This window comes from Convolutriloba macropyga, chromosome 3 (assembly GCF_964194025.1).
Source record: "Convolutriloba macropyga chromosome 3, txConMacr16.3, whole genome shotgun sequence".
In the NCBI taxonomy this organism is placed as follows: domain Eukaryota; kingdom Metazoa; phylum Xenacoelomorpha; order Acoela; family Convolutidae; genus Convolutriloba; species Convolutriloba macropyga.
This window is the reverse complement of record NC_134470.1, coordinates 55195617-55209767: the sequence shown is the minus strand read 5'-3', so window position 1 is coordinate 55209767 and position 14151 is coordinate 55195617. Positions and strand designations below refer to the sequence as shown.

Below are 14151 nucleotides of genomic sequence, written 5' to 3'. Positions count from 1 at the left end.
TCAACTGAAAGACAGGTAGACTTTTGACACTAAGATCTCACACCTCATAGGAAACTTATTGTTCCGACTCCTCTTGAAGAGGGGGGGAGGAGGAACTGTATACTCAAATGTTTTTTTTGTTCAGTCAATTTGGTTGACATTTATGCCAAAAATGCGGATGAGCGGGGTCGCACATTACCGATCCTCCTTGTTTAAATTTAAAATGTATTCAACGTCGTAATAATTACTCTGATAACGTAGGCGGCAGCGAGGGGGTTTAACTGACAGCCAAATTTTCATATAGGCTAATTAGCCAATTTGAAAAAATCTAAGAATCATAACTAATTATCTTTTGAAAAGACAGTATCAGCACCCACAAATTTAACAAAAAGTTTCAGCAACTAAACGGATTTGGAAGACTTCTTATGATGAAATTATACTTTATCATCCAAAAAATATGGAAAATTGAGTACAATTAAGCATTACATACTACTTTTTGTAGTTAAGTGCAGATAATCCGCGCCCGCAATGGAGTTTAGCTAATTCAATTTTAATGAGAGCTGCATAGAGCAGGCATTAAATCAACTTCAGCGTGAAGACGTGATCGACAAAAACTTCATCTGAGAAAAATTTACAAAAATATTACACATTATAGGCAAAAAAAGTCTTTTGTGAAGGACGGGGGAGGGTTGGAAGAGGGGAGGGTTGGGGATTTGGATATGGTGGTAGAGGATGGACGCGGAGTGGTGGTCGTGGTGGCGAAGAGGGGGTGATTGGGGGTTAATAATTAAAATTTATGACCCTCGTTTTTATGATGCCAATGCGGCGGCCACTAGCGAGAACTGAAGGTCGAAAAATCGACTGACTACTTAATGTGACGCTCGACGAGCTGTCATTCTAAACCAGACAATAGGTATCGAAAATAAACATCAATTAGCCTAAAATATTTCCTACTCAGCTCACTTGCTACAAATAAATACCAATGGCCAAAAACATGAAATTAAATTTGAAGCCAACGGGGGCTACATGGCACTGCACTTCCTGTTCATTTTGTAAAGGAGCCGGGAAGATAAAAATCTGATATTCACAGTTTAGCAGGATCAAAACCCAACAGTCATATTGGACGATATGTAAAAGCATACAGCAACAATGAATACAACTAAGTTCAATAATGATCTGAGTGCTTGGTTAACAATTAAACTGGGGTAAAAAGAGCAAATTTGAGATGTGAAAAGAAACCAATCAAAATAAGCGGCAAACAAAAATTTGGAGAGGAAAACAACTTCCACTGCATAAATAATATTCACGGAACGATATTAGAAGCAATTCAGCACAAGTTTAATTCTGTACAGATCGCTCAAAGTTCACATAGATTGAACAAACATGTGGTTATAAACAAATACGTGTTTCATTTTCATCACTTGTTTTCTAATAGCGTTATACATTCACGTATAGCCAAGCCAGCCGCTCACAGCATGAAGTTTTTAGCCAGCAACTATAAAACAGCAGATATTAATATTAGTCATAAGTTACTGGTTGCGTTCTCTTTAGTACTCTGTCGATATATGTCAGACGTTCTACTTATAAACTCTCGCAGTAGTAAAAAAAATAATGGAACGATACTCCTTACTAATAACCACGCAGTACAGATTAGACAGACCAACTGTCAAAGAAATTCTTCTGAATCCACTTCAAATACACAAATACACATGAAGCTGTTGCAGCGTACGCCGATCTGATTTTTCAAACTATTTGAAACCAAGCATGAAAAACCAGAACTGGATAAATCCAGAACGGACCGAAGTTTCAAAAAAGCGGATCTTTTCCAAAAAAAAATTTAATGCTTTTCTGAAAAGGGCATTTATTTTCACAATAACGTTCCTGTTATAATAGATCAACAACCATGAATGCAAGTTTTAAAGAAAATTTTAGTAGTATACCCCTTTAGAAAGCTCGTAATTACTAAAAATGCAATAAGAACAAGTTTTTGGTTGATGTTTACATTATATGCAGTGACTTATTGCTATATACATTATTTTCAAACCTCCGCTCTAATAGTATTTTCTAAATGCCTATTCACACGTATGCATACGTAATAACTCAAAAGAATACATAATGTTTTAAAATATACAAATGGGGTGTGCCTAATTTACTGGAGGGTTGGGCGCTAGCGGAAAAGATCCAAAAAAACAAAAAAGGAATTTTTCCCTCAGAAACAGTGATAACCGATTGTTCGACCCACAGTTTAACGATACCCACAGGGAGGTAGACAAGATAAGGAAAAGGAAAAACCCAACAGCTATTTCCCAGAGTATTCGCAGTAAAAGAATTGTATCTTTTAGCATAAAATCTTGAATATGAGTTGAACATCAAATGCTTCGCTAAATGCCAAGCTATCATTATACCAACTAGAGGCAATTGTTGATATTTCTTCAAAACTACAATATTTTAATTTTTTTTCTATTTTGGTCCTCCGAAACTGTGATAACAAACTTTTGGGCAGTCAAAAAGAAACTATATAGCTATGCAGACAAGATTCTCAAGACAAATTCTCAAAATTAAGTTTGAATAAAAATGAGAAAAACGAAAATGTTAGGACTAAATTTCAAAACATTTTTCAATTGTTTTCCTCGAGATTAGTTTATTTCCACTTTCTAAGGCTGAACAAAACAGTTAATATAAATATAAAACAACAAATTCTTTGAGATTTATTAACTGCGAAAAAGATTGTAATTTTGAAACATTCGGATTAAAAAATGTGTTTAGGAAAAGGCACAAAAACTGAATAAACATAACCAACTAAAAACGGGCGAATTGCTCTTAAACAGCCGGCGAGCGGTTGGTGTCGGTAGTAGCCAGCTGGGGTTTAGGCATGCAAGCATTAGCCAGGGGTTTTGAGCGAAGTGGGGGTAAGGGGGTGTCAAGTGATGGGGGTAGGGTTGTGGGATAGCTGGACGAGGGGGTCAAAATCGCCAGGATGGAGCAGGGTGAACGTGGGGTGACTGAGGAGTTTCAAACTTAAGAACCGCCCTTCACACCCTGAAATTTCCTCAAGTAGTTTTTACTATTAACTGCAAACATTACATCGAAAAAATGCGTGCCATTAGAATCCCAATAAGACCTGCCATTAAAATGATTCAGAGGGAAGACAACAAAAGAACAACCAAACGGGTGACCCAAAAAATACACCAATGTTTTTTGCAGCAAAATATTGCATTCAGAAAAATGCAATCAAGCAACATTAGAACTAGTTTATCACAATTAATCGAATTCGGGAACAATTACGCGCAAAAACAGAAGTCACAAATGACAGGTGGAAAATAATTCTCCCTCTAAAGCCAAACGTTGGTGTCTTTTCCAATAATCCCCCTTATGGTATATTACCATCCTTGGTGGGCTTTACGTTTTCTGACAATTAAGCGTGGGGGGGAGGGACGTTATAATGGGAAAGACCTCAACCAAAACACCCATTTCTCATTCCAATTAAAAACAGAGTGGAAACCTTTACTTTTGAAGCTACTCGTTTTTCTTACATCTGCCTTTTCAGTGTGACTGAAATAAGCACAATTTGACTTCTCATGGTTAAGCAAAGTCGAAGAGCAACAAGACGTGTAAAAAAGGCTTAAAAAACACGATTGGAAGAATTCCGCAAACGACTCGTAGTAAGAAATCTGAGAATGTCACCTGACATCTACAGTTTCATCAATTACTGTCAAAACTCGTCATAGAAGAAAGAACTCATCGCAATTCTCACACCAGATTGAAGGGACAAAATTATGGAACTTCAAAAATCATTCAAATTGGTTTAATTGGTGAAATATGTCATTGCTACCGGAACATTGCTGAAAAAAAGTATAGTATTTGCAAGAAATTAATTACAATTCTCGTTTGCCTAGTGTACATTTGCCTGATGGATTCTTTTGGATGTCCAGGAGAGTAATCATAGAAAACTATCATGAAAAACCTGTTCCGCGCGAAATTTAAAATTCTAGTCCAATATGATGTGCCAGGTACTTGCGGCCGAATCTAATACACCAACAAATCAGAGTCAAGTAAGTAATGGCATTGAAGCAAAATAAATAAAAGATACACTGGTATTGTAAAAAAAATTCTCAAGTTTCCAAGAAAAACAAACAGAAACCTTCACTCTTAACGAAAAAACTATCCCATTGGCACTCCATGCTAGAATGTCAAACAGATAGTGGGAATACGTTATAAAGGGAAAGACCCCAATTAAGACAACCATTTCTCATTCCAATTAAAAACTGCCTGAAAGCCTTTACTTCTGAAACTACTCGTTTTTCTTACATTTGGTTCTTCAGTGTGACTAAAATAAGCACAATTAGTGTCAAAAGGGCTTAGAAAACACGATTGTAAGAATTCCGCAAACGACGCGAAGTAGGAAGCTGACAATGTCACCTGACATCTACAGTTTCATCAATTACTGCCAGAACTCATTATAAAAGACAGATCATAACACATCGCAATTCTCACAACAAATTGCCTGGACAAAATTATGGAACTTCAAAAATCATTGAAGTTTAATTTGTGAAATATGTCATTGCTAAAATAAAATTGCTGAAGAAAACTTAAGTACGTATGTGCAAAGAAATGACTTACAATTTTTGTTTGCCAATAGTTCTTTTGCCTAGTGAATTCTTTTGGATGTCCAGGAGAATAATAATCAAAAACTATCAAGGAAAAAACCTGTTCAACACGGAATGCAAATTTCTAGTCCAATCTGGTGTGCCAGGTACATTCGTCGGAATCCAATACAATAACAAATCAGAGCCAAGTAAGTAATGGCAATGAAGCAATGTATATAAAAGATACATTCGTATTTAAAAAAATTCTGAAGTTTTCAAGAAAAACGAACAAAAACCTCCACTTCTAACGAAAACAAACCATTCCCATGACACTCCATGCTAGAATGTGAAACAGATATTAATACAGAAAACGACCTAGAAAAATTCGCAGAGTAATAAAAACTTTGAATATTTGCAAACAATAAAAATCTTCACCATCTCAATTATAACTATTTTCATTTAGCATCAACCAGTCAATGGTCTCAACCAGACACTGCACAAAAAACATAGACCAAAAAAAAACACAAATCTTACCTTCATTATCTTCGAAAAGTTACCTTAAAGTCTGGTCCATCTCATAACATAACAACTTAGTTTCATTTGCAACTATCCTTAACTTTACAGCATGGGCAGAAGCAAAAACGGTTCTACTAAACAGTTTTTGAAAAACAGACAAGGAGGCTCAGTAATGTGCGTTTGCACATAAATTTCCGACCCCGCTAATCCGCATTTTTGGCATAAATGTCTAACAAATGAGGAACAGATAGAAAACCCTAAAATTAAGGTATTTTTCAAAAAAATTAGTATGAAGATAAAACTAACTCGGTAGAGTAAAAAAACGAATTAGTTTGATGAGATCAGCCATTATTAAGAAAGCAAGTAAAAAACAAAATCTAACAACAATAACAACAAACCTTAATATCATCCAAAACTTTAAAAAACTTATTAGCAAGGTCAAAATATTCGTCAAATGAAACTAAAACTAAACAAAACAACTTGTACTCCATCAGAAAAGATATGCGACTACTCCTTAATAGGGCCCGGTAACAATTAGACAAAAAAGAGTAAAAAAGCAGCAAAGTTTAAAAAAAGAGCTTAAACTTTTAAAAACAATTAGTTTCAAAGTAACCAAAACCGTTGGATAGCATTTGAAAACGTCAAACAAGATCAAATACACCTTTATAGGAGGGCATGAAGACTTGACGTCATTCAATTTTTTATGCAGTTACAAAAAGAACACCGAGACAACAAACAAAAATTCAATTAAAACTTGCGAGAAAACGCTGTCGAAGCCGTAAAGGCATATTTTCCCCGACAAAATAGGTTGAATTGAGCTTTCCTCGAAAACCAATAATGTGGCGTGCCGGCTCTTTTTAATGAGAATAGGTAATAAATAGACAAAAAACAAAGGTTAAAATTATGTAATACCTTTGTATTTTTCGAAAACAATTACTTTTCAAAGCATAAAAACCATTAGCTACAAAATGAAATATTTAAATAGGTAGCTTATTCGAACCCATTTAAAATGAAGTGCTTGGGACCCGTAATTATTCAGAATATGTCTTACGTCTACAAAAAGAGCATCAAATTTAGACAAAAAATCAAAACCTAATTTCCTTTGCGAAAAACCTGTGTCGAAGCCAGTAAATACGACATCTTGAAAAACATTAGATTTTGTACACTTGCACCTTCCCTCGACGACAATAATGTCATATGTGACCTTTAATAAACGAGACTAGGTAACAAATAAACAAAAGTTAAATATTTTTTATTTTTGAAAGCAATTGATTTCAAAGCCATAAAAGCCATTAGCTAAATACTCAAATCAGAATATAGGCTCATTTATTCCTCCAACAAAAGCCAATGAGACCTGTCAAAAACTTGGAAAGACAAAGTAAGAACTACCGTTAAAGACAAATGTAAAAAAATCAATTAAATTCTTCGAGAAAGGGGTGTTGAAGCCGTTCAAAACCATAATCCATACATTAAAAATTTATCATATGTTCAGTTGTGCCCAATTTTGAACGCCATTAAGATTATATGTGAACTTTCAAAAATGTGATAATGTGATAAAACGAAAAAAAAACGCGAAAAATGGGCCAATGCCTGAAATTAAAAAAATGTGAAATCTAGTATTATCGAAGCCAGAAAACCATAACTTAACGCGCAAAAAGATTAAATTTTAACTCAGTAGAAAGAAGAGGACGAAAGAGCATTCTTTCTTTGCTGACACTAAGTTGCAAGTTGACCAAATTCAGAGAAAAACTGGCAAATTTCTAGAAGCCATTGTTTATTTAAAATTAAAACATTTTTAGAAGTCAAAACGACCAAAATCTTTCGAATAAAGAAAGAAACTAGATACACTAATTTGGAACTAATTATGAAGCCAATTGAACCTATCAACACAGCTTTAAGAATAGTTCTTTCTTTAATTAACAGAAGAAAGCTCAAACTTTTTTTCAAAAAAGACCGACTGATTACAATTCGAATTAATTTTGGATTGTAACAGTCCAAGATTGGACCAAAACCAGCCTTGCTATTGCTGTTCATCCATTAAGAACACTCGAATTGTTTCGAATGTTTGTTAGTTAAATGGTCAAAAAATGCTGCGTTTTTGATAGTCATAGAGTAAAGTTACCAAAATACGGCAAAATTTAAATTCCAGAATACTCTCAATGGAAGTGGAAGTAAAACTAGCTCCCTTCGTAGTTTACAAAGATATTGCTACTTGTTTTTGGGTTTGTACTTCCGGCAAATTTACTCAAAGTGGACTAAAGAAGCTTAATTCGGGTAATTTTTGATGAAAAAGGGTGAAATTTGAAATATTTAGCCAAAATTTTAGCCAAAAAATAGTCAACAATACAATACTTTTTTGTCTTTGAAAATAAAATCAACAGGAATATTGTTAACAATTTTTACATATTTTAGCAAAATTGACGCAATTTTAAACAAAAATTGAGAATAATGTGAATAAAAACAACGCAAATCGGTCTCATTCACAAAAATTTAAAGCACGATAACTCGATCTAGATAACAAAATTCAAAAAAATCTTTTTAATTCCATATTTTACGCTGGACGAGCTTTTTAATGATACCACTCACAATTCTGTACGATGATTATATCGATCGGTCAAAATTGTCTGAACAAAAAAAAAACCCATTTGAGTATATTGTTCCTCCCCCCTCAGAAAGGGGTTAGAACAACAATGTTTATCCCATAAATGATAATAAGCAAAGGAAACTCACTATTGTCCAATAGCACATAATGTTCTGACCTGGCTCATTCATCCACATTCTTGGCTTAACTGTCTGCCAAATGAAATAAAGCTACTACTCTCGAAAAAAATAGTTAAAATAAGCTATACAAAAAAACCAGTTGAGTATATAGTTCCTCCCCCGTTCAAGAGGAGTCGGAACAAAAAACAGAATGCTAAGAACATTTTGCCACAAAACTGTCTTCAGCAACTAAACACGACAAAATTTGCATCACCTGGCTTGAATTGAACTTCTAGAAGTATTTTATCCGTCATACGAAATGAACACAACGAAAACAAAATCTGCAGAAATACTCAATTTCTTCTCAATTGGTTGGTAATTTTATGAAGCTATTGTTGCCAAAAAGTCAGTCCCAAAACATATCAGAAGGCAACACGCTTGTCACTCACCCCATTTGGAAATACATTTGGAAATACAACCAAGGTAAGGCCAATTATAGCTCCACTCAGCTATTAACAAGTTACGTGCAAATTAGTTATGCAATTATGCTGTTGATGCTTCAAGTAGGCGCCCACCTATGTGGACAGACAAGTTTTCAGAGGAAACGAAATTGATCTCTGCTGAAAATCGTCTGTCAGTTTTCAACGCATATGCTAATTGTAATCGCTAACTTCAGCTCCCCGAATTTCAAAACTAGACCTGATCACGATAAATTATAGGGAATACATTACATTTAAACAAATTATAAGACAGCAAATAATAAAAGCTAAAGGAGATAGCATCATTATTTTCATCATTATCCGTCCATTCAATGCCAAAACAAAGAGGGTGCAAAATAACTAAACCTCATTTACAACATAAGTAATTCTGTCAAATAAATCCACCGATTGACCCACGGGTTTATCATTTCACATCAACAGAATGGCCAAAGAGCGATTGGAAAACACACATTAAGGTTAAATCCGATATGTCAGTCTCTCAATCAAACCAACGGAATATTAAAGTGGACTTGAAACCTATCACCAAAAATCCACACTTTTATAAACAAATTTTATTAACACGTTTTATGTCGATAGCTTGAAGAGCTCTGATCCAAAAGAAAAGCAAATTTTTGACCCTATTTTGCTAATTTTGAGCCAGCTCTACAATTCAACTTTACCCGTTTGCGAGGAGCCCCGATTTCTGGAACTATCAGAACTCTTTCCTGAGTTTCTATTGCCACTTGACATTGATTGGCTTAAAATTTGTCTGATTTCTGAGTCGTACTCTTTCCACTCGGGAACAATACGCATCGCTCTGTCTAACTTGGGCTCTTTGGTTAGAGGGTTATTACAAAGATCTATCGTCTTAGCCCTTGATAGAGATTCGTCTGAGCACCAAGTTTCGCACCAGAGCCACTCAATAGGCAACGATTTGATTCGCACTTGGTGAATCATATTGTTCGGCAAGTCCTGATCTAAGTTAGCTAAGCTGTTCGGATCTTGACTCAGACCTTGATACTGTCCGCGTAATCTGTCACCTGCGGCGATCTTTCTAAACTTCTGCAGATCGATGACGTACAAGGCGCTGATGTGGTACTTCCTGCCCGCCAGATGTCCGGCCCAGTATCCTGACTTCCAAAAACGGAAGCCCTCCATTTCTTTCTTATCGTCACAGAAAGGAGTGTAACCATAAGGTGCTCCATCCAGATCCATATCTCGCAGCTCAGTTAGATCGGCACGTACAACCTGGTCAGCGTCAACAAATATGATTTTCTTGATATTGAGAGGAAATAGGACATCGAGGAACAAAATTTTATATCCCCAAATCATTCGCTGCTTTTCAGTCTGCTGGTTCAGCCATCGTGGCCATTTATACTCAACGAGTTCGTACTCAAAATCGTAGTGTTGTTTCATTGCGTCAACCGTATCTTTGAATGATGGTGAGAGGTAGTTCTTTAAGAACCAGAACTTGACTGGAGCTTTAGTGTTCTTAAGAACACTGACCATCATGACACGCATAAACCTTTCATAAAGGTGACCAGACGCGACTGAGAAAATGTTAAGGACCTCAGCCTCTCTGTCATTTGTACAATCCTCTCCTTCCGGGCACGACGCTTTTGCACTTTCAGAGCCAGCGCTACCATTGTCACCAAATAATGACGACTTGACTGTATCCCAAATTCCTCCTGTCTTTTGTGGTTTATCCGATTCTACTTGTCCAAGGACGTCTTTGTCCTGCATTCCCGGTTTTTTGCTCACAAAAATATGGATAAACTTGTTAGTGAAACTGCGCATCGATACAATCACATCTTCAGAACCGGCAGGCGTGCTGGTACCCTTAGTCGTTGCAATGTCATAGATCTCTTTTGAAGGTCCATCACGAAGTTCCAGGAACCAAGATCCCGGGTTCGCCTTAAGTTGGAAATATCCAAGATTTGCCATCACAATGGTGTCATACAATTGCGGTTCGCGACTGGTACCGAGAGTAAACTGTAAACCTCTCGGAGGCTGCCCACTTTGCTTCTCATAACAATGCCCCTCTAGCAAAATGTGAGCAAGCTCATAGTTCACATGTACAGTCTCAACGTCAAGGTCTTTCAAAAGTATATTGTCCAAATCATACGGCGTTCTGACAGCTTCAACCAACCAGCTTTCAGGAGTCTGTAAGTTCATGGTTAGCAACGTAGCTTTAGGCAGCCCAGTAAATTTGGCTTCTAACTTGGAATTAGATATAAATCCATTTTGGTCAAATTCTAGAGATGTTGGTAAAACGTAACGATAGAAACTGTTTAAAGGCATTTCTGACCATTTTCGAACGCAGTTCATAACGACAGAAATTTCAACATTAACAACTTTGTAAATCTGCTCCAAAATTGTTGAAACTTTTTGTGCAGCTCGGCTAAGTGGGTCTACAGCAACGTGTATTTGATGATGAGGTTCATCTGGCTTTCTCGCTGGCACATGAATTACACCAAGCCGGTCGCGGAAGATTCCTTTTGGCATCTCAACACGTTCACTGTCAGCTGCGTTTTTCAATAACGTTGACGTAATTTTCATTGTGAGATCACTCAACTCATTTCCGACTAAGTTTAACTTAGTCATCAATTTCAAGGCTTTTGTGATCTCTTTTGATGATAAAACATGAATGTATTTGTCAACCAAACCGAAGTCATCGTAGCCAAATTCTTCGTTGCCTTTGAACGGCCCAATGACTTTACCGTTTGCAATTAGCATTTGATCAGTTGCTTCAGCCTTCAGTACTTCCTTGGAGAACTCTGAATGAATTGCATAAATTTCGTTCAACTTCTTTTTGTCTTCAAAAGCCGCATGGAAGGCTTTCGAATCCATTCCAGTAATTTCCAAGTCTTTCAAACTTCTGGCGCCAGATTTTAGTTCCTCTACGAACTCTTCTTTGACCAATTTAGTTATGAACAGTTTCGCATCTTGGTTATTTTGTGATAACAAAGTTGCCAAAATTGCATCACTTATTAGGGAGTCCTTGCCTTTATGATTGAAGAGGAACCCTATACGCATGGAGTCCGACTTTTTAAGGTACTTCAGCGCTTGGTACGCCAAGGCACGTCCTTTGGGTTCTTCAAGACTGGCAGCAACCCACAACGTCACACCCTTGTCAAACTCTGGGTTCTTCTTAGCAATGTAGAGGATCTGTGTGCTAATGAATTCGGTCATCTGGGCGTGATTCATGGACGGAAACGGAGTATTCTCCCTATACCTTGCATACTCAAGGTACCTCGACAAGTCTTTGTTCAAAACTCTTTCATTTAACCTCGGCATCACGTGACTTTGCTCCATGGCAAAATCGAGCAGATCTGTGTCGTCATCAACATCGCCTTCCCATACCACTTTCTGCCAGAAGAATGTTCCAGAATAAATATCACTGATGATTAATTCGTCCAAGTTGTCAACGTGCGAAACTTTGATTGGCTTACCATTGTACAAAACTACAGGCAAATCGCCCAGACCCGATTTTGCGTAATATTCGCTTCCGAATACACTGTATTTATCGTAAGCTTCATCCGCAATTATTGCCTCAAAATTTAGATAGTTGGAAAACTTTTCCTCGAATTTTTGCTTCAACAGGTCTTCATTGATTGTTTCTCCGGCTTGAATAGCAGCGTAGACAGATTTAAGAAAGACCAAAGAGTCTTTTGGTACATTTTCATAGAAAAAGTAACCAACAATTCTGTTAAGTAACACATTCATTTCGTCGTTTTCGTCTCGTATAAACACAAATCCAATTCTGGACGGTACTGAATTCGTCAACAAATACTGTGCAGTGACAACGTACGGCTTCGATGCAACATCCGCCGGATTTATGATGAACACTGTGTGGTGGATATTTCTGCCCAACCGTCGAAGAGAACCCGGGAAGGTCGGTTGCAACAGGTACTGCATAGACTTGGGCCATTTTTTATACCTGTCATCACGTTCTATATCGTTGACATAGTTAATCGCATCATTTCTGATGTCAACAGCATATTCGTCCTCGCCCTGAACGCCAATGTTCAAGTTCAACAAATGCCGAATATACTCAAAAGGCAGACCAAAATTGAACAAAGACGTTATCAACTTCGATTCCGAGTAAAGAACGTCAACTAATGAAAATGGGTCCAGGGTTTCGATGTCAATTTGCAAACCATTTAACAACATGAAACCCGAACCTTCATTGACGACATTTTCTAGAACTCTCTGCAAGCTTGTCACGTCGTCTCTAAGTGCCCTTGAGACTTTGATTTTTGAGAACTCGTTCGCATAAATTGGAAAATTTTGAGAATAATCTTTCAATGCGGACAACGCTTCGTAAGGATCTTCGTTTTCTTTCAACTTCTGCACAGTTTGATAACTCAGATCCGATAACTCCCATACTTTCAGAGGCTTCAAACCTTCTGCTTCCTGGATCAAATGGAACTGGAATTGGTTCAAATTCTCTTTCAAATCAGGGTTGGCTTTCTTCAGTTTGTTGAAGTCAAAACCTTTTATAACCGCGTGATCTTCTAACGCTTCTAATTGCGAACTCTCGTCTGAATCTTTACTGCTGTCTATTGCTTTGTATTCTGTCGATTTGATGGCAAGTTCAACACCAAATCCTGATAAATGAACTAACTGCTTCGAGGAATATCTCTCAAAAAATCGCAAATAGTATTTTATTTCTCCATCATTTGATAACTTTTTCAAAATTTCATGAAAGTCTTTAAAAGATGGTGTCCCTAAATTTGCGTAGAGAATCACATTCAAAGGTGTTTCCTCCTCCGAGAGTTTAGAGGTAAAAACGTGATCAAAGTCGAAAACAGGCGTTGATACAGATTGTAAACTTTTCATCTCTTTCACTAGTTGCTGCACAGATTTATAATCACAAGTAACTTTCTCTTTTATAACTGCAAATGCTTCACATTTTTCCGACTCGAGGTAATTTTTGCTCATTTGTTGATACATGGCAATTGCGGGCGAATCAAATCTAACAGATAAAGAGAACTTTAACGATTCTTTCACCCTCTCGTCTAAGAACTGCGTGTTTTCCACAATCCAGTTATACGTATCTTGATCCGTGAAATTGGCAAAGTCTTTGGCTACTGTTGACTGGACAAAGTGCCAGAAAGAGTCACGCTGACTGCGATCTCTGGACAGGAATTGTGCTGTTTCTAAAAGAAGAGGAGTTTCACTCCATCGTGACGTCATAGAAACCGTCACTGGTGTTGCGAGGGCTAAGTCGACGAACTGGGCTAATGCTACTATAAGTATGGATAGAATCCATGATAGCACCTTTTTGTTCACGTGTGAGCATGAACCACTACTGACTAGGAAATCACGCATGATTTTCCTGAAAATAATTTACATTCAATGCTCAATTTTTAAATCTTTTGAAATTCCTCGAGCAAAATAGAAAGTGGATTTATGCCTTCGCACTAAAACGTCAACAGACCCTTTAGACAGTATAACAACTCCAATCGGAGTGATACTGTATCCCAAAAACTTAATCATGACCTCAAGTTTAGCGGAAACAACTGGAAAGCTCATGTAAGAGCAACCATAGAACAGACAGTACTCAAAATAGACAAATCAAAGTATGAAGTAAAAACAAAGGGGGCAGTCCAGGGGTAGGTAGGTAGGTTATGGTTGGAGCGGATGGTGTTAGATTGGGAAGGGGGTCACACAACGTCTAAAAATACCTTGAAAAACAACAGCGTTCACATAAAAAGAGTGAATATTAACGAAAATAAAACGTTGCAAATCGCGGGTCAAAATTTGATAACAAAGAGGGTATCCATTTCAAGTTGTGAACAAAACCGTTCTAGCTGTAAAAGAACAGACGGAAGACTGTAGGAACGAAACCATGGTTCGTGCTATTCAAAGTACTTGGAACCAGCACA

The 14151-nt window shown here is 37.0% G+C and overlaps 1 protein-coding gene across 1 annotated transcript; it reads right to left on the bottom strand.

Annotated features, from left to right (window-relative positions):
* Positions 1-8475: 8475 nt before the first annotated feature.
* Positions 8476-13628, bottom strand: LOC142336294 (UDP-glucose:glycoprotein glucosyltransferase 1-like). The gene has a single exon (XM_075385010.1). It carries the CDS (start codon positions 13592-13594, stop codon positions 8924-8926), a length of 4671 nt encoding a protein of 1556 aa, XP_075241125.1. The 5' UTR covers positions 13595-13628; the 3' UTR covers positions 8476-8923.
* Between the last annotated feature and the right edge of the window lie 523 nt (positions 13629-14151).

What these genes read in the sequence shown, in the direction of transcription:
- LOC142336294 (XM_075385010.1), bottom strand. Translation starts at nt 13,594, where the DNA reads ATGCGTGATTTCCTAGTCAGTAGTGGTTCATGCTCACACGTGAACAAA.